This window comes from Alligator mississippiensis, chromosome 3 (assembly GCF_030867095.1).
Source record: "Alligator mississippiensis isolate rAllMis1 chromosome 3, rAllMis1, whole genome shotgun sequence".
Classification (NCBI taxonomy): domain Eukaryota; kingdom Metazoa; phylum Chordata; order Crocodylia; family Alligatoridae; genus Alligator; species Alligator mississippiensis.
Genome location: NC_081826.1, coordinates 839,633 through 857,378, shown reverse-complemented (window position 1 = coordinate 857,378; position 17,746 = coordinate 839,633). Strand labels below are relative to the sequence as shown.

At 67.6% G+C, this 17,746-nt stretch overlaps 1 protein-coding gene across 2 annotated transcripts; it reads right to left on the bottom strand.

Moving 5' to 3' along the window:
• Positions 1 to 3,237: 3,237 nt before the first annotated feature.
• GRINA (glutamate ionotropic receptor NMDA type subunit associated protein 1) lies at positions 3,238 to 12,239 on the bottom strand. Of its 2 annotated transcripts, XM_059723610.1 has the most exons (7): positions 12,150 to 12,239; positions 7,865 to 8,196; positions 6,997 to 7,109; positions 6,705 to 6,905; positions 5,962 to 6,090; positions 4,901 to 5,044; positions 3,238 to 4,095 (listed from the first exon to the last, which is right to left on the bottom strand). In XM_059723610.1, the coding sequence occupies exons 2-7, from the start codon at positions 8,166 to 8,168 to the stop codon at positions 3,946 to 3,948; spliced, it is 1,041 nt and encodes a 346-aa protein (XP_059579593.1). In that variant the 5' UTR covers positions 8,169 to 8,196; positions 12,150 to 12,239; the 3' UTR covers positions 3,238 to 3,945. The 2 variants fall into 2 exon arrangements, 1 of the variants encoding a protein (XP_059579593.1); XR_009460599.1 differs by lacking the exons at positions 3,238 to 4,095; positions 4,901 to 5,044; positions 5,962 to 6,090; ... (1 more) ...; positions 6,997 to 7,109; positions 12,150 to 12,239 and adding an exon at positions 9,279 to 12,036 and having other exon boundaries at positions 8,108 to 8,196.
• Between the last annotated feature and the right edge of the window lie 5,507 nt (positions 12,240 to 17,746).

Here is a 17,746-nt window from a genome sequence, read left to right as displayed (position 1 = left end):
AGTGGCAGCACCCAGGGGACCCGAGGACCCCAACCCTTGGGTCCCTCACCCCCACCTCTGCTCCCCCAGCCCCAGCCCTCCTCCAGGGAGCCGAGCAGCAGCGACACAGACCCCGGCGAGCGCGGCGCGGACCATGACGGTGCCTGCCCCCGCTGTACCAGGCAGCACCCGCCCCCCGCCGCCCCCAGCCCCGGGGCCGCCCAGCGGGACCAGGACTGCGAGAGGCGCTGGGACCGGGACTGGGACCGGGACCGGGTCGCGGTGTGGGGCTGGGAGCCGGAGCAGGACGGGGGCAAAGGGCTGCGCTGGGGGCGAGGGGGGCTGCGGCGGTGCAGGGGCCCCTGGCAGGACGACTCCAACCGTGTGCGGCTCATTGCCGAGGCCTTCGAGCAGCAGGTGCAGCGCGAGGCCACGTGGGCTGCACGGGAGAAGCAGGTCCAGCACCACGGGGATGCGGGGGCCCCAGCCAGCCCCCCCCATGGGCCCCGCAGCCGCCCCCAGCACCCCCGGAAAGGACGCTCCCCGGACAAGGATCCTGCCCCGCACCGGGGTAGGCTGCGGCCGCAGGGGTCCCCCGGCCCCCCGAGAGCGCCCCGGGTGCAGGGGTGGGGGGGCCGCGTCAGCACCTGGCTGTGAGGGGCCCGGCCTGGCTCCGCACATTAAAAATCACTATTTGTGCTACATCCTGGGCAGAAGACACTGTCTGCACCCCCGTGCACCCCGCGCCGCCCCCGGCCCATCTCCTTCCACCGTCCCGGCCCCTATGCCCTCACCGCCACCAGCTCGTACCAGCCTCGGCTTCGTCCACTGCCCGGGCACCAGCACCCCCTGACACGCGGGGTTGGGCTGTCGGGGTAGGGGATGCGCCCGTGCCGCGGTACAGCGTCAGGGGTCCCAGGGGGTCCGCGCTGCCCACGCCGCCAGCCCCACGGCTGCAGGGCACTGGGGGAGCAGCCCCCATCGTGCGGCTGTTCCCCGGTGCAGGGACCCGCTGGCAATGCCCAGACCTGCCCACTGTGCTCGGGCCCTGCTCCAGCAGCTCAGCCGGAGCCCCGGCTCCCCGGACACCGGTCCCCACTGAGACCAGCCCAGCTCCATCCTCTTTGCAGCCCCCCTGCAGGGAGGTGAAGCTGCTATTCAATCCCCCTCGGTCTTCTCTTCTCCAGACTAAATCAGCCCAGTTCCCTCCTCCTCCCCTCACCAGTCCTGTCCCCCAGCCCCACAGCCATTTCCATTGCCCTCCGCTGGACTCTCCAATGTGTCCACATACTTTCTGTAGTTGGGGGGGGGGGGGGGGCCACAGCTGGACACAGGACTCCAGATGTGACCTCCCCAGTGCTGAACAGAGGGGAAGAATCACTACCCTTGATCTGCTGCAACGCAGCAAAAAGGACTTTTTGTTATCCCTACTTTTGGTCGCCAGCCCTGGCTCCATCTCTGCCTTGGCCATCCTAGCCACCTCCCTGCAGTCCCGAGCAACGGAGGTGCAATCCTCCTTGGTGATAGCCCCTTGCTTCCACTGTTTCTACACCTCATTTTTTGCCCTCGGGCATCCCTGGATGCCTTTGCTGAGCCAAGGGGGCTTCTTAGCACTCTTGCCCACCTTGGTGCGCATTGGGACCAACTCCCTCTGAGCTTGGAGGATCGTCTCCCTGAGGAACAACCACCGGTCTTGGACGCCCATCTCACTGGGGGTCCGCGTCTCCAACGTCTCTCTGACTGATCTCCTTAGCTCATTGAAGTCGGCCCTCCTGAAGTCAAGGGCTTTTGCCTTCTGGCTTTCCCCCAGCCCTGGCTGCTGGACACAGCTCCACGTGCCCCAAGCTGGGCAGATGACTTTGCCTGGGGCAGCATCGGTGCACCCTGCTCTCCGCCCGGGAAGACCCGTGGACAGCGGAGGGGCATCAGCTGCAGGTTTACACCACATTGCATGGACACCCTGCAGCCGCCCGCATGGCCCCAGGCCCACGGCCGCCCTCGCCTGCTCCTTGCCTCGACCAGCCTCTGCGCCGCGCTGGGTCCCATGGAAACCTGCCCCCTCGTTACTGCAGCTGGTGTCATGGCAACAGGCCCAGGGGACCGGGGCTGCCCTGCTCATCCTCTCCAGGAAGGCAGGAGCAGACCTCCTGGGCCCGGGGGGATTGGACCTCGAGCAGAAGAGCAAGATCCTGCAGGCAGAGGAGGTGGAGCAGCGCCCACGAGCCCAGGCAGGCTCCTGCCCCCAGCTGTTGCTGGCATCCAGGGCAAGCAGGGCAAGCAAACGCCAACCCCCCACCCAACCGCCCCTTGGCATTGCTGGCAGACCCGTGCACCCCGGCCACGAGAGGCAGAGCCCCCGGGCTGAGGTTACCAGACCTCACACTGGCCCAGGCCCCTGCACGGCAGGGACATGGTCAAATCCATGCAAGACAGGACCGCGCCGCCCGCCACGGCCACAAACCTGCTGAGCTGTGACCCGCGCCTGCCCCGGCTTGCTTTTGTGCCGAGCGGGGTCGTTGGGTTCTGCAGCTCTTCTCCTCCTGGAGACGGGACTTGCCGTGCTTCCTGGTCTACTCTGGTCCAGGCTCAGCCAGCCGCCCTCACGCTCCTCCCATGCTTTCCACGCAGCCTCCTCCGTTCTCGTCCCAAATTTAAAGGAGTCTTTGGGGGCACAGAAGACCAGAACTGCCCGCAGCTCTGGATGGGTGTGGACCCAGCAGCCTCTGCTACGGCTCCATGCTCCGGTGCTCAACAAGGAACCTCAGCGATGCTGAGGCCTCCTTGGCTGACTCTTCACGGACTCTTGGGTGCCGTTTGGCGGGGCAGTCGACAGCGCTCTCCTCTGGCAGATGCTGCAGGAGCCAACTTAGCAGCTAGCGCTTCCTGCTCCCGCAGTACTAGCGCCAGGGCCTGCCACCCCAGGGATGGGGGCCCTGCCCAGACCCAAGCTGCTGGCATTTGCCACCCTTCCCCCTGCCACAGCACACAGGGGGCCTCGGCTGCCATGCCTGGTGGCGCTGGCTGTGGCTCCCGGAGGGGCCAAGACGGAGGCAGGGCCATGGCCACGGATGCAGCGCGGGAGGGTACAGGGCTCTAGCCACCGTTCAGCAGGTGCTGGCCAGCCATGCACCCCAGATGCCTGGCTGCAACACGGGCACCACAATAGCAAGGTGCCTCTGGCTCCCAGCCCAGGGGCCCATCCCACCCCTCCTGGCGCTGACACCCAGCAGGCAAAAGGAAAGCGCGGAGAGGTGGGAGTCACAACTAGACAGAGCTTTATTAACAGCGGCAGCCAGTCACACACACAGGCAGGGCAAGCGCGACCAGAGGCCCCAACCCCGGGGCAGTGTCCCGCGCTCACACCCGAGAAGGTGCCCCCCAAAGAGCACGGGGCGCTCGTGGAGCCCGGGGCTGGAGGCCTGCAGACGGAAGCACATCGCAGTGCTGAGCCTCGAGCAACGGGCACGAGGCAGTGCGTGGGACAAGGGGCTCCGGGCGCAGGAGAAAGTGCTGTCACGCCAGTCATTCGCAGGCAGGGAAGGGGGTGCAGGAGGCGGCTTATTCACAGCGGAGAGAAGCAGGGGGGCTGCGCAGAGCTGCCCATGCAGGCGGCAGGGGGCTGCATGCTGGGGACACTGGCATCACCCAGAGCAGGACGAGGGCAGAGCAGCGCTGCCCACCTGGCATGCACCCCGCCATATGCTGACCACGTGTGTGCTCCGGGACACGCTGCCCGGGCAGCCAGTGGACGGACACAGCCCCCCTCCTGCCAGAGCTGGGGCAGGGAGGGGGGAAGTCTCCAGGCACCGTACCCTGCACAGCTCGGCACCTGCCCTGCGCTGCCCGGGGGGAGCCGGAAGGGGCCGCGGCCAAAGAAACTGGAACGAGAAGTGACAGCGAGATGTGCCGGGAACACCAAACCGAAACGCTATGGGGGTGGGTGGGAGGGGATGGGGGGCGCGGGGGCTACTCCTTGGCCCGGCCAACGATGGCCAGGATGTAGAGGAAGATGTTGATAATGTCCGTGTAGAGGTTGAGGGCTGCGAAGATGTACTCCTCTGGGCTCAGCACCAGCTGCTTGTTGCCCAGGATCATCTGGGTGTCGACCGCCAGGAACTGCAGGAGACGAGACTCTGCGTCACCCCGGGGCCGGCTGCAGGGCGAAGGGGCCGCATCAAGACCCCCCACCTCCCTCTGAGCACAGCCAAGAACGGCACCGGCTCTCGGGGCATACACCACCCAGGTGCCAGGAGCCCAGCCCTGCTGCTTATCACCTACCCCCTGCAACCTGGGGGCCCCCCCAGCCAGAGGGAGGGGGCACGGGCAGCTGCACTATGAAGTGCCGCCCAACCCCAGACCAGCAATACTGCAGCAGGGTTTGGGGTTGGCAGCTCTGGGGGCGGCCCAGCACAAGCTCTGCAGGGGTCTGCAGCCCCCATGTCCTGCACCTGCCCCGAGCCCCACGCCCCAACCTGGAGCCCTCCCCTCGCTGCGCAGGGAGCAGATACCAAGGATGCCTTGCAAGAAGGGTCTCTGGGCTGTGGCAGCCCGGGGCCAGGGGGCTGGCAGCTGCCTGGGTCCCGGGGCTATACGCCCCCCCACTCCCATAAAGCTCCTGCTGCTGTCTGTCTGTCTGTCCTTTGATCGAGGTGCTGCATCTCGCTTTGCTCTCAGCAGCTCTGTGCTAAACAAGCCCTGCAGGGAAGTGGGGCTGGCAGGCAGCTGCGGGGTCACATCCAGTCCAGCCCTGCCTGAGGCAGGATCAGCCCTGTCCGAGGCAGGATCAGCCCCGTCCAAACCCCTTGGACACCTCCGACGAGCTGTCTGAACCCCTGGGGGCAGGGGACGGACCCTGGGGCAGGACTAGGACATGCCCCACCCCCAGCCCTGTCCAGCCCCCCCAGGAGAGAGGGGCACTCACGCAGGTGAAGAGCAGGGCGCCAAGCGAGGCGTAGACGATGTCCAGGATGCGGTTCCGGATGAAGATGCACAGGATGGAGAAGATGATCAGCACCACCAGGCAGACGAGCAGCACGCCCCGGCACGAGGTGAAGTCATACTTGGTCTGCAGGGGTCACACCAGGCCCAGGGTCAAGGTCAGGACCACGGGAGCCTGCCAGGGTGGAGGGGAGCCCAACCCCCAGCCCCAGCTACCAGAAACTCCAGTTTCATAGTAGCTCGGGTCAGGAGGGACCTGATCAGGTCATCTAGCCTGACCCCCTGCCACAGGCAGGAATGAATGCTGGTTCACAAGACCCCAGACAGGTGATCGTCCAACCTCCTCTTGAATTTGCCCAAGGGAGGGGCGAGGACCACTTCCCTGGGAAGTTGGTTCCAGATTTTGGCCACCCTAACTGTAAAATATTGCCTTCTGATCTCCAACCTAAACCTATTCTCCATCAGCTTATAACCATTGTTCCTCGTCACCCAGGTGGTGCTGGGGAGAAAAGGGCTCTGCCTATTTGCTGTTGATCCCCCCCGATGAGCTTGTAGGCAGCCCCCAGGTCCCCCCTCAGCCTCCTGTTGCTGAGGCTGAACAGGTTCAGGTCCCTCAGTCTCTCCTCTAGGGCCTGCCCTGCTGCCCCCTGACCATGCGGGTGGCCTCCTCTGGACCCTCTCCATGCTGGCCACATCCCTGCTGAAGTGCAGCGCCCAGCAGTGGACGCAGTACTCCACCTGCAGCCTGACCAGTGCCACATAGAGGGGGAGGATCACCTCTCTGGACCAGCTTGAGATGCATCTGTGGATGCACGACAAGGTACGGCTGGCCTCGCTGGCTGCGGCCTGGCATTGGCGGCTCATGTTCATCTTGGAGTCAATAATGACTCCAAGATCCCTTTCTGTTTGGGCCAAGTGCTCCACCCTCCGGGGAGGAACGGACCCTGCAGGACCCAGCCGTGGGCTGCAGCAGAGCCCCAAGAACAGCCCGGGGCTGCCACGCCACGGGGCACTTGGCTTGAGAGCAGCACCCCCAAGACTCACCTGCAGGGAGAAGAGGACGACGGTGAAGCAGACGATGACGGTGATGCCCACAGCCATGATGACGGCGTCGGTTTGGTAGAAGCTGGCGATCATGCCCACCATGTAGGAGAGGCTCACGGTCAGGATGGACTGCGGAGAGCAATGTGCGTCAGAGGGGCTCTGGCAGGGCACGTGGGAATGTGTGGAGCGGAGGGGGCCTGGCCCCAGCTCCAAGACATGCCCCCAGACTCCTTCAAGGTCTGCAGATGAGTCTCTGTCCCCTGGAGGGGGACCCTGTGTTGGACACTTGCCCCGAATGGGGCACAACCAAGTGGGCTACAGATGCTAGAAGAGAGATTGCAAGGGGCTGCCTTGCAGCATGGAGTCTGCTGGGCTTCTGTCTAGACACAGCTGGCTCGGGCGCAGAGGGCACGGTCACCAAGCACTGCACCGCAGGACAGAGACCCCCACCCTGCAGTGACCCAGTGTGCCCCCTTCCCTGGGTAAAGCAAGGGGGTCACACAGGTGCTGGGGAGCCAGTCTGAGCCCCATGGGTCATAGGCAGGGCAGGGACGAAGCCTCTTTCTCCCTCCAGTCTTGATCCCAGGGAGGCCGAGCTGTGGGCAGGCTGCGGCCGGGCACAGACCGCTCCAAGGGTGCTGGGCACGAGGTGCCGGGGGAGGGCAAATGGCTCGGTCGCACCCCGAGCCGCGGTAGGCTCCCGATCAGAGCTGGGCAGGGGGTGCTGGCGCCCCGGGGCTCACCAGGGCGATCAGGTTCCAGGGGTGCTTGCGGCGGAAGTCACCGCAGCAGCTGAGCACGATGAGGGAGATGAAGAAGATGGCATAGGAGACGTAGTACGTCCAGACGTTGCGCTGCACGAAGCCCCGCACATCCTTCACGAAGGTGAAGATGGCCACGAAGGAGAAGGTCACCGTCAGCTGTAGCGTCAGCACCAGGAACACCTGCGCGGGCCACACAGGTCAGGGCAGGGGTTTCTTGACCCTGACCGCCCACCCCGGTCCCAGCCCCACACCGATACGGGCCCGCACCCACCTTGCGGATGAAGGCCTGGCGGATGTTCTTGTCATCCCAGTGGGAGCCGGGGAAGTCCTGGTTGTCGTAGTAGGAGGGCGGCCCGTCCTCGTGGTAGGTGCTGTGCAGCGGAGCTGGGGGAGGAGAGAGCAGGATGGGGTGAGCAGCTGCACGGGGCCCCGCCGTGCTGGGAGCAGCCGGGTGCCCACCCCAGTCCCTCGGTGACCACAGCCGGGCGGAGGTCCCTGGCGCTGGGGCCGTCAGCTGTCCCCGGCCACGGGAGCCGGCGCTCACCGATTCTGATGACCAGGGTGCCGGGTCTCCACAGCACGTGGGGAAGCCTTGCTCCGTCTGGCGGCAGCACGGGGAGAGAAGAAACAGGGCTGAGAGCATCTGGGCCGGGGTGCGGGCTGGGCTGGGCCAGGCACCCCGTCTGCTCTGCCCCGGGCAGCTCCACGGAGCCACTGCCGCCACGTGCGGGGCCCGCTGTCCCCACAAGCTGCCAATGGCCTTCGTGCCGGCCCTGGGAGCAAACGAGGCTCCCAAGCTGCTGGGCGAGGGGAGCCGGGAGCTGCAGCCCGCCCCGGCCCGGGGGCTTGGGGGGCACCGAGGCAGGGGCTGCACGTCAGCACGTGCGGCTGGGCACAGGGAGGCCCTGCAAGGAGCTCCACAGCTCCCGGCACCAGGCTGGAGACATGGGCAGGAAGACGCAGGTTGTGCCGGGGGTCTCGGGGCCTGCGCCCCCCATGGCAGAGCCAGCTGGGCTGCCAAGGGAGTTCGACAAGGGAGCAGGGCGGTTGGGGACCCAGTGCTCCTGCAGCTCTGCTCAGGGCTGCCCGCGCTGCTCTGCAGCATCTCCCCACCCCAAGGAGCAGGTGCGTTCACTCACAGTCTTGGTCCCCTGGGACGATGGGCTGCGGCTGTCCATACGGCGGCTGGGCGTACGGCCCCTGTGGGTAGGGTCCGGGGGGCGGGTACGGCCCCTGGGGATAGGGCCCCTGGGCGTAGGGTCCGGTTGGCGGGTAGGGTCCGGGTGCCGGCACGAAGCCGGGCTGGGGGTAGGGTGCCGGCGCGAACTGGGGCTGAGGGTAGGGCGCTGCCGGGTAGGGGGGCTGTGCGTAGCCCGGGGGGGCCGGGGGCTGCTGCCCCGGGTAGCCCTCGCCCGACACCAAGAAGCTCTTCTCGTGAGACATGTCCCCGGTGCTCACGGCCGCCTGAGTCCTGCGGAGAGAGCAGAGCGGTAGACGTTAGACCTGGCTCCGTGGGACTCCCGCCAGCCCCGAGGGACAAGCCACATGGATGGGGAAGGCCCAAATGGTGCAATGCTCCGGAAGGAGGAGGTTTCCTGTCCAGGGCAGAGCCCTGATGCCAATCGCCCAGCAGCCAGGGCTGAGCTCCTTCCCCTGGCACAAGGAGCAGAGCAGCCCGTCCGTCGCATGCCGTGGGGCTGGGAGGCTCCGGCACGTGGCGACCGGGCCAGAAATGCGCCCAGGGGGCCCGGCTATCGCTGCACCTGGTGCCACGGGGCTCAACTCGCACCCTGCTCAGCGCTCCCCGGGGGCAGGCAGCCTTGGCGGGTCCGAGCCAGGTGGGCTCGGGCTCCCGTGAGCATCCCCAGGCTGGGGCAGGTCCGTGCCCCCTCCCTCCTGCCCCCCGGCCAGGCCCTGGCACCTCGAGGCTGGGCAGTGCGGGCCCTCTGCCACGGGCACTTGGCTCCCCAGCCCCTGAGCTCGGATCCAGAGACCGCAGGCCCGGGCAGGATGAGAACCGCTGCAAGCTGGCCGCCACGCTCCCCCGGCACAGCTGGGCGAGGGATGCCCGCGGGTGCCCTGGGGCCAGGCGAGGCGGCTGATGTCAGAAGAAGGCTCCTGGCCCTTCCTGCCAGGGCTGGGGGTCCAGTCGAGCCCCCAGTAGCAGGGACTGGGACCGGGACCGCTCTGCAACCCTCTGCTCCCCCCAGCCCTGCTCCAGAGATGGGGCAACTACCCTGCCGTGCCCCCCACCCCTTGAAGCTGGGGCTGTCCCGCGGAGCCAGGGAACAAGGCGCCCATTGACAGCTGGAGCCGGGCCCGTGGCGCAGGAAGCAAAATCCCGTCTCAAGCCAGCCTCACGTGACCGGGGGCTGAGCCGAGCTGGCCCGGCAGCCAGCGCCGGCCCCTGTCCTACTTTCCATCGACTCCGGCGCGCGGGCTGGAGGCTGCCGCGGGGGCCCGGAGCGTAGATGGATGCACGTGCACCCCACCGCCCCGACCTGGGCGTCTGAACCCTCTCCCGGGCATGGCCGGACAGGGGGGACGCTGCACCTGGTCACCCGGAAGCTAAGCCCCCGCCGGCACGGAGCCGGCCTGCCCCGGCACCACGCACAAGCACTTCCAGCCGGGGAGAGAGGAGCCTGCGGAGGCGAAGGGGAGGGGAAAGGCCGGGAAGACAAAGGCCTGCGCCAGCTGCCCCGGGTCTCTGATGACTGGAAAGTCCCCGTTTCCCCAGTCCCCGGGACCGCAGCCAGAGCCACGGGCCGGGTCACACGGAGGCAGCTGGCATCACGGCCCTCGGAGTCAAGTCCACATGCACATGCGTGTGCAGGGGCGGGGGCGGACCCATGCAGGAACCGAGCCACGGAGGCCCACGGCGCAGCCTGCTGAGTCACGGCTCCAGCGCCAGGCGGTGCACCGGGCTGGTAAACAACACCGTCCTCCTCCCCGAGGAGGGAAGCACCTGTGCCACCCCCGGGAAGGGCAGGGCGGCCTGCCCAGGCCAGGCTGTGACCCTGGAGCCCAGAGCCCGCCCCAGCGCGGCTCCCCGAGCCCTCGGTGCAGGACACCACCCTGCATCCCGGCCCCCCTCCAGCACCATCGCAGCCTCTGCACAGGCCCCAAGGGTCTCGCCGTGCCAGGGCCCCCTGCCATCCCTCCCGCTGCACGGGGGCACGGACGTGCCAGCGGCACCCAGGATGCCCACGCTGTCAGAGGAAGCTGCCCCTGGAGCCGCAGGCCTGGGCAGCCGCCAGCCCCGGGAGCAAAACAGACAAGCTGGACCCAGCCACGAGCCCCTCCCGGGGCCAAACCCCAGCCAAGGAAACCGCAGCACGGCAGCACGCCAAGGGCAGGGAGGCCGTGGACCGGAGGCTGGGAAGAGCTAGAGGCCTTCTCCTTCCCGCCCCAGCGCTGGAGGCTCTCGGGGCTCCCAGCCCAGGGGAATGCAGCCCCCAGCCCGCACCACTGGCGCGAGGAGACACGGGCCCCGCCGGCGTCTCCGGGAAGGAGGGCTAAGCCGCTTTGCTCTAAGGCTCCGTAATTCCAGTGCGCAGCCTATTTACGGCATCAGCAATCCTAAGCCATCACCTCGGCTCAGCAGCGCCGCGCCCCCAGGACGCCCGAGTCCCAGGCCCAGCCAGGCCCACCGCTCCCCGTGGCCAACAACTGGGCCAGGGCCAAGGGGTCCCGAGCCAGGAAAGCAAGGCCAGGCCTCTCGCGGGCATGGCTGGACTGGGTCCTCGGTGCCCGGCGGCACCGGAGCGCAGCTGTTGGAGGGCTCCAGGCTCCACGATGCCCAGACCTACCCCACAGATACGCGAGTGCTCCAGCCACACCGACTCCCTTCGCCACGGGGCTTGCGCTCCACCCGAATGCACTGCGTGGCACCTGCCAGCCCCTGGGGCTGCCTGGGGGCTCGACCCCCAACAGAGGCAGGTGCTGCTCCCCACGGCTCTATGGCACCGAGCTCTGGGCCTCCCCACTCTGGCGGGCTCAGCGTGGGTCCACGCTGGCTCCTTGGCCGTGGCAGGCAATGCACGTGCCCCGGGGGACCGGAGCTCCCCGCGTTTCTCTGCGGCTCAGCACCACGCTCCTGTCCTCAGGGCTGACTCTGCAGAGCCGGGAAGCAGGTGCGTGGGGCTGGGCAGGTGGCAGAGCCCCTGAGCCCAGGTGGCACGTGGCGCGGAGCCAGCAGCTGCCAGAGCCCCAGGACACGCCGTGCAGAGCAGGCCGGGGATGCCAGGCCAGGACCGGCCCCCAGCACGGCCTGAACGCAGATGCCGGCGCACGCAGGCAGTGAAGCAACCCGGGAGCAGGCCCAGGCCTCCTGCCCTGCCCTGCCTTGAACCCAGGAGCTGCCCTGGGAGCCAAACCAGGGATTGGGGAGGAGCCCAGACCAGCCGGCCGGGGCAGTTGGCAGAGCCAAATATAGCAGATGTCACATAGCGAGCGCTGCGTGCGTCGGGGCCAAGTTCACGAGGAAGCCCAGGCCCGGGCAACGTGGCCGAGCTGCTACGGGCAGCGCTGGGCACAGCTCTGCCTCCTACACCAGCCAGGGCTCCTGGACCGGGGGCGCAGAGCCCGCTCCCGAGGGGCGCGGGGGCCGCCACGGGACCGAGCTGTGAAGGCGCAGCCCAGAGCACGTGTGCTTCAATGCACGAGGAAGAGCTGCCGCTGCACCCACGGGGTCCCGGCGGGGAACTCGCGGCGATGGTGCCACGCAACCCTGAGGCCCCCAACTTAAGACACCTTCCCGCTGTCGGGAGGGGGCCACTGGCAGGACGGAGGGGCCACGGCTGCGCGTGGCAGCTGTGGGCAGAGGCTGGGGCCGGCGTCTGGCTGCGAGGGGCATCTCCAGAGCCCCGTGGCCCGAGGGAGGCCCCCACGGCACGGCTCGCCAGAGCGGGGCCCCCTGCCCGTGCCCGGCGCCCGCGTGCTCCAGGCCCCTGCGCGCTGCAGCCACCGCGCAGGCACCGCGGTGCAGGGCTGGCAGAGATGCCCACGGCCGCGCGGAGAGGCGGTGGCGGAGGAGGGCGCCGCCCGCGCACTCCCACGCCCAGCCGCCTCTTGCCGCCCCCAGGCCCCGGGGGGGGAAGGGGGCGGTGTCCGCCGAGCGGCAGAGCCGGCCGGCCGGGCATCGCGGCTGGCGGGCAGGGGCGGCTGCACACACGGCCCCGGCCCCGGCTGCGGCAAGGGCAGCGCACACGGGCCGGGCCGGGCCAGCCCCGCACCACGGCCCCCGCCCCGGCGCGCCCGCTGCAGGCTCGCCCCGTCGGGCCGGACCCGGACCCGGACCCGGACCCGGCCCCCGCCAGCTCGGCCCCCGCGCCGCGCCGCGCCGCGCCAGCTGCACGGGGCCGCCGGCCGGGCTGGGGCTGCATCCTGCCCGAGCCCCGCGCCCCCCCGCGCCCCGGGACTCACCGCTCCGCTCCGCTCCGCTCCGCACCGGGCCCAGCCGAGCCGAGCCGAGCCGAGCCGGGCGCAGCCGCTCCGCCGAGCCTATGAGCGGGGCGGGGCGATGCGCACTGCCCGGATGGGGCGGGCGGGGCTGCGGGCCGGGGGGGCGGGGAAGGGGCGGGGCGGGGCCGGGCCGGGGTGCTAGAGCCGGGGCAGCGACGCGCGGGCGTTGCGGAGGCCGGGCCCCGCGCTGGCGGGAGGGATTCCCCCTGCTGCGACTGGTGGCACTGGGGGTGTCCCCGTCCCCGTCCCCTGCGGCCCGGCCCGGGCTCGCTGCAACGCCCGCGACCCCTGCCCTCAGGTCTTGGGGCTCGGATGCCCGAGTCTCCCGCGCCCGAGGTCCAGAGACCCCCCGGCCCGGCCCGGCCCGGCCCGGCCCGGTCCCCACCGCGCGGCCGAGACCCGCCGGCTGCCGCAGGGTCTCCCTTTGCAGGGCAGCGAAGCGCGCGGGCGACCGCGGCCTCCCCTCCCTCCCTCCGCTCCGGCTCATCAAGCGAATGTGCTCTGCTGCACTGCAGTGGTCTGCACCGCCGGGAGCCCGGCTGCCGCTGCCAGCGGCTTCCCGCCCCCCCGGGTGTCCCCGGCTCCAGCTCTCCCCGCGGGGCCCGGGCCGCTCTGGCGGGCGCAGGGCCGTGCCCCGAAGACGGGTGTGTGGACAGAGGGGCACGGCAGCAGAGCACTGGGACGTCTGCTCCCTCCCTGCCGGTCCCTGCCAGGGCGGCCCTGGCTCCAGCGGCGGGGCTGCCCCGTGCCCTCTCGTGCAGCCCGGCCTGGCCCTGTCCTCACGAGGCGCCCTGGGCTGCTGGTGGGCGTGAGGGCAGCCGGGCAGGGGCTCAGCCCGCGTTCCCGAGCTGGGGTGTGGAAAGTTGCCCCCTCCCCAGCAGCATTCCCAGCTGTGGCCCGGGGCTCCGCAGCCCAGGGATTCGGGGCTCCAGGGGCTGCCCCTTGGGGGCAAAGCGGGGGTGTGGGGTCAGTGCTGCTCCAGGGGCCGTGGGCAGCTGATCTACAGCCCCCCACCGTGTGCCTGGAGAGGGGGCATCTGCAGCCAGCTCAGCCCGGGGCAGCCGTGCAGGGCTGGGACTGCTTTGCAGTACTGCTGCCAGCCTGGTGTGTGCCCATTTCCCCACCATGATTGCACACTGGGAAGGAACTGGTTAGTGACAGGACCCTGATCTCCAGGTCCTGGCTTAGCCAGGTCCCTCAGCAGTGCCGGGTGGGCCAGCACCCTCACTTGTTGGAGCCCAGGAGACAGCGCCTTCTGCAGGGCCCAGAGACAGCTCCACCTGTGAGAGGGGAGGCAGGCGGCTCCGCTCGGGGAACTGCAGACCCGGGACAGGGGCCTGCTTTGTGGGGTCGGAGGTCCCGGGGCCAGTCCTCCGCACAACAGGACGGGAGGATGTCCTGCTGCTGCCAGGCCCAGGCCCAGGCTGTGCCCCCGCTGCAGGGGAAGGGGAAACCCCCCAGTGCACACCAGTCTGAGCAGGGGGGAAATCCCGTCCTGCCCCAGCGTGGCATGGGGCTGAGCCTGAGCGCAGGGCCAAGACCCTCCAGCCGGGACCCTGCAGGGTTGGTGCCAGCAGGAGCATTGGCACAGCCCCTCAGGGGGGGTTTCAAACCCCCCACACATGGAGCAGGAAGGAGGGGAGACAATTCCTTCCCAGCCCCATGCAGCATCCAGCGAAGCCCAGGAGCTTGGGGAACGAACACGCGCTCCCTTGGCTCTGCCTGGCAGCCTGTCCTCTCCCTGAACTTGTCCCACCTCCGTAACGCTGTTTCATAACCAAACCAGTCACGGGCTTTGCTTCGTTCTCCTGCTGCTCCAGTTTCTGGCCTCCAGCTGCTGCTCCTCAGCGCTCTCCAGGTGCGGCTGCTCCTTGCCCAGCCTCTCCTCCGACCCTCCAGTGATGGAGAGTCTGCCCCTTCCCTGGGCGCCTATCCCTGGGCTCTGACAGGGAAGAAGTGTTACCCGACTTCCAACCTCAGCCTGCTTTGCTGCAATCTCAGGCCATTGCTCTGTGTCCTCCTCTCTGCAGCAGTGGAAGCAGCTGTTCTCCCTCTTCTCTGTGGCACGGTGTGAAGGCGGCTGTCATGTCCCCTCTTAACCACCTAGAAATGTGCTTATGTCTCAGCCTCTCCTCGCATGACTTTGCGTTTGAAGCCCTTCATTACTTTTGTCGCCCACCTTTGGGCCCGCTTTCACGTCTGCATGTCCTTTTAAAAACCCCAAACTGCTCACAGTATCCAGATGAGGCCTGACCATGCCAAGAACAGCCCCTATCACGCACCTCCCGTGTCTTCCACCTCATGCTTCTACCGGTGCCCAAAACCGCATCGGCCTCTCGGGCATCTTCATCCCTTCTCAGGTTGATGTCAAGTGCGCAAAGCACCAAGCCCCCACAGCCCCTCTCCTCTGAGCTGCCGCCCAGCCGGGGTCCCCCAGTCTGCACGTGGGGGTGGTTACTCCTCCCGCACTGCAGCATCTCACTGTGGCCAGCACTGAACTCCTTCCTGTTGGCCCCAGCCCAGCTTCCCAATCTGTCAAGATCCGTGGGAAACCTACTGGTGCCCTGTGGCATGTTTTCAATCCTTCCCAGATTCCTGCTGCCTGCAAACTGGCTCAGGAAGCCAGTGCAATCGTTAACTAGCAGGCTGAACAGCACCGGGCCCAGGACAGGCCCATGGGACCCCACTTGAAACCTCCTGCCATCCCGACATGGAGCCGTTGATAAGTACCCTTTGCTTGGGGTGGGCCGCACGGGCACGGCAGGGGAACTGCTGAGCTGACCAGGGAGGCCCGCGAGATTCGGCTGTGGAGGATCTTGGTGCACTGCCATTTTAACTTGTTTGCTGTCGCCCCGTTATCCTGTGCAGGAAGAGGCGTGGAGCATCTGCCCAGTCCCTCAGCTCTGGACAAGACCACGCAACTATACTGAAATCTAGCTTTCTATTTGCAGACCTCAAGCTTCCTCTGTCTCAGGATCTGGACTGCTACTGCATTGTGATCGCTTCCCCCAATTTACCCGTCACCTCTGCATCCTCCGCCAGATCCTCCCTGTTGGTCAGGACAAGGTCCAAGATAGATGACCCCCAAGCCGTATCCTCCACCTTCTGGAAGAGAAAGCCGTCCTCCACACAAGTCAGGAACCAGCTCAGTGTCTCGTGTTTGGTGCGTTGTTCTTCCAGCCGACGTCTGGAAAACGGAAGTCTCTCAGTACATCCCATCGCTTTTAGATACCGCTGTCACCTCTTTGTAGAGTGCCTCGCCTCCCTCCCTGGGGTCGCCACTCCGGCCCCACCGGGCCTTCCAGGCCTTGCGCCCCTTGGGCCTCAAGTGTCTGTCGACATTGGAAGTATTTTGCATCTTGGCCTGCTCGTTTCATGCTTGCCTCCTTTACTGTAGTCCTGGCCCTCCTGAGCTGAGCGGCTTCTTCCAGTCCCTCCCTTCCGGCTTGTTTGCTCCGTGGCTGGAGGGTTTTGTTCACTGGACAGGGGCCATCTCAAGCCAGTCTCGTCGTCGGCCGCCTGCCTGTCTAGGGCAGTCTGCCTTGACTCGTCTGCCATGCCTTGCTGGACAAAGTAGATGGAAAAATGCAGGAGGCTGCCCATTAATGCCCTGATGCCAAGGGTGTCATACATGGCTCTGACCTCCCCTTTACCGTGCCCCATGCCTTGCAGATGGCATCCAAAATGACTTCCAACTCCCCTGGCCCCATTGTTGGGCCGCTGGGGTCACCACTCCAGCCCCACCGGGCCTTCCAGGCCTTGCGCCCCTTGGGCCTCAGGTGTCTGTCGACATACCTGGACCCCACTCTTGGCCTCTCGCTACGCCTCGTTCTCTCAGGCCTTGGGCTTCAGGTGTTGCCCAAGCCTGGTGCTTTTCTCTCAGGGTGCGCTCCCCTAGCCCTTCCCCTCCACAGGGTCACCCTCAAGGCAGCGGGGGCTGAGGCTGTCCGGCGCCCCATCCTCGTCTCTCACTGGAGTGGCACGGGGGGGGTTAGGGTTAGGTAACCAGTACCCAGGCCGCTGACCCCCAGGCCGCTGACCCCCAGGCTGCTGACCCCCGGGCCTTCTGGTCCTGCCTCCACCTCCTAGCGAACTCCCGCGCCGCCCCGGCTTGCTCCCGTCGGGGGGCTGGGCTTCCGCCTGCGTCATGCCAGCCACCGCCTGTCCGCTCTCGGCACGGGCGTCCCCCCGTCGGAGCGACCTTCAGCCTCTTCTAGGCCCTGGCCCTGCCCCCAGGGCGGTCGGGGTGTCCCTCGCGGTGGGCTCACTTGCCCCTTGGCCCGTCAGCCCCCGCCCCCTTGCCCTGACTAGTTGGGAGCCCAGGGATGAGTCTGGAAGCAGCTGCCCTTCCTGCGCCGCACAGCGGGAGCCCCCCGCAGCCCTGGATGAGCCGCCCAGGCCCCCCACGGCCCGCCCCGGGGCCCTCTTCACCCCAGCTCCCCCAATAATATTGTCTCCCCGGGCTGCTTCCTTGGGGCTCGGGACCCCCCGGGAACCTCCTCCTCGCCCACGGGTCCTACCCCGACCTCCGGAACGTTCCGGGAGCGGCCGGTCTCCTGCGGGGCGGGGCAGGGCGGGGCGGGGCGGCGTGACCCCCGCGTGTCCGCGCAGCAACTGCCGCTCTGCTCCTCGGGGCTGCTCTTATGCTGCGGCTGCTCCGCCCTGCTCCAATCAGGTGGCGTCTTGGTTGTCCTGCGAACACCTGATTGGCTCTGCTTCACCTGCAGGCTGCCTCACAGCCTGCTCAAGCCCTTAAAGGGGCAGGCACCCAAAGGTGCTCTGCCACGTGCACTGTCCCCAGTGAAACCTAGGTGAAAGTCTCCTTCTTCGGTTAGTCAAATGATGCGCGCTGGTGCTCTTCCTAGTCCTTGTCAGATGGAGCCCATCTCCCAAAAGCAGTTCTCCAGCTCTGAACGTGTGCCCGTTGTGGAAGAGTCCCCAGCAAAACAGTAGTTACGTAGGTGTGACAGGCTCACACCCGATGCCCAATGCCTTTGCCGGCAGGCCACGGGCACCTCCTGCCCCCTTGGGTCACGTTGCACCTGGCCTATTCACCGCCACGACCTTGTTGTTTCTGCTGGGTGAGCCCTCACTTGCCTGGGGGTGGTCGGTGGTTCCTCGGTGGTCCAGGTGCGACCACATAGGTGTAACTTCTGTGGGGCTCCTCCTCCCCTACACCCCACTGCTTTCCACTCCGGTGTTGTAACCAGCCCTGGTGATGAGTTGTGTGGCGATGTGGCCTTGTCTTCTGTGCTAGGTGACCGACGGGGATTAACTCCACAGGACCCTGCTGCTGTCTTTATCTTCAAAAACCGCAACTAAGCAGGTAACGTAACTTAAAATGGCTCAAGCCTGGTGCACACGCTGGGCCCGTGGGGTACAAAAGTCTATCTGAGGTGGCTCTTGCCCTGGCTCGCCCCTCGGGCTCCCCTGGGCTGCCCCCTCCCTGCCCCACCTGACCGGGGTCCTTTGGCACGGGCTCCCAGGCGAGGATTGGGTCCCTGCCACGTCCAGGGCAGGGCACTCCCTAGCTCCATCAGCAGCATGACCTAGATTAC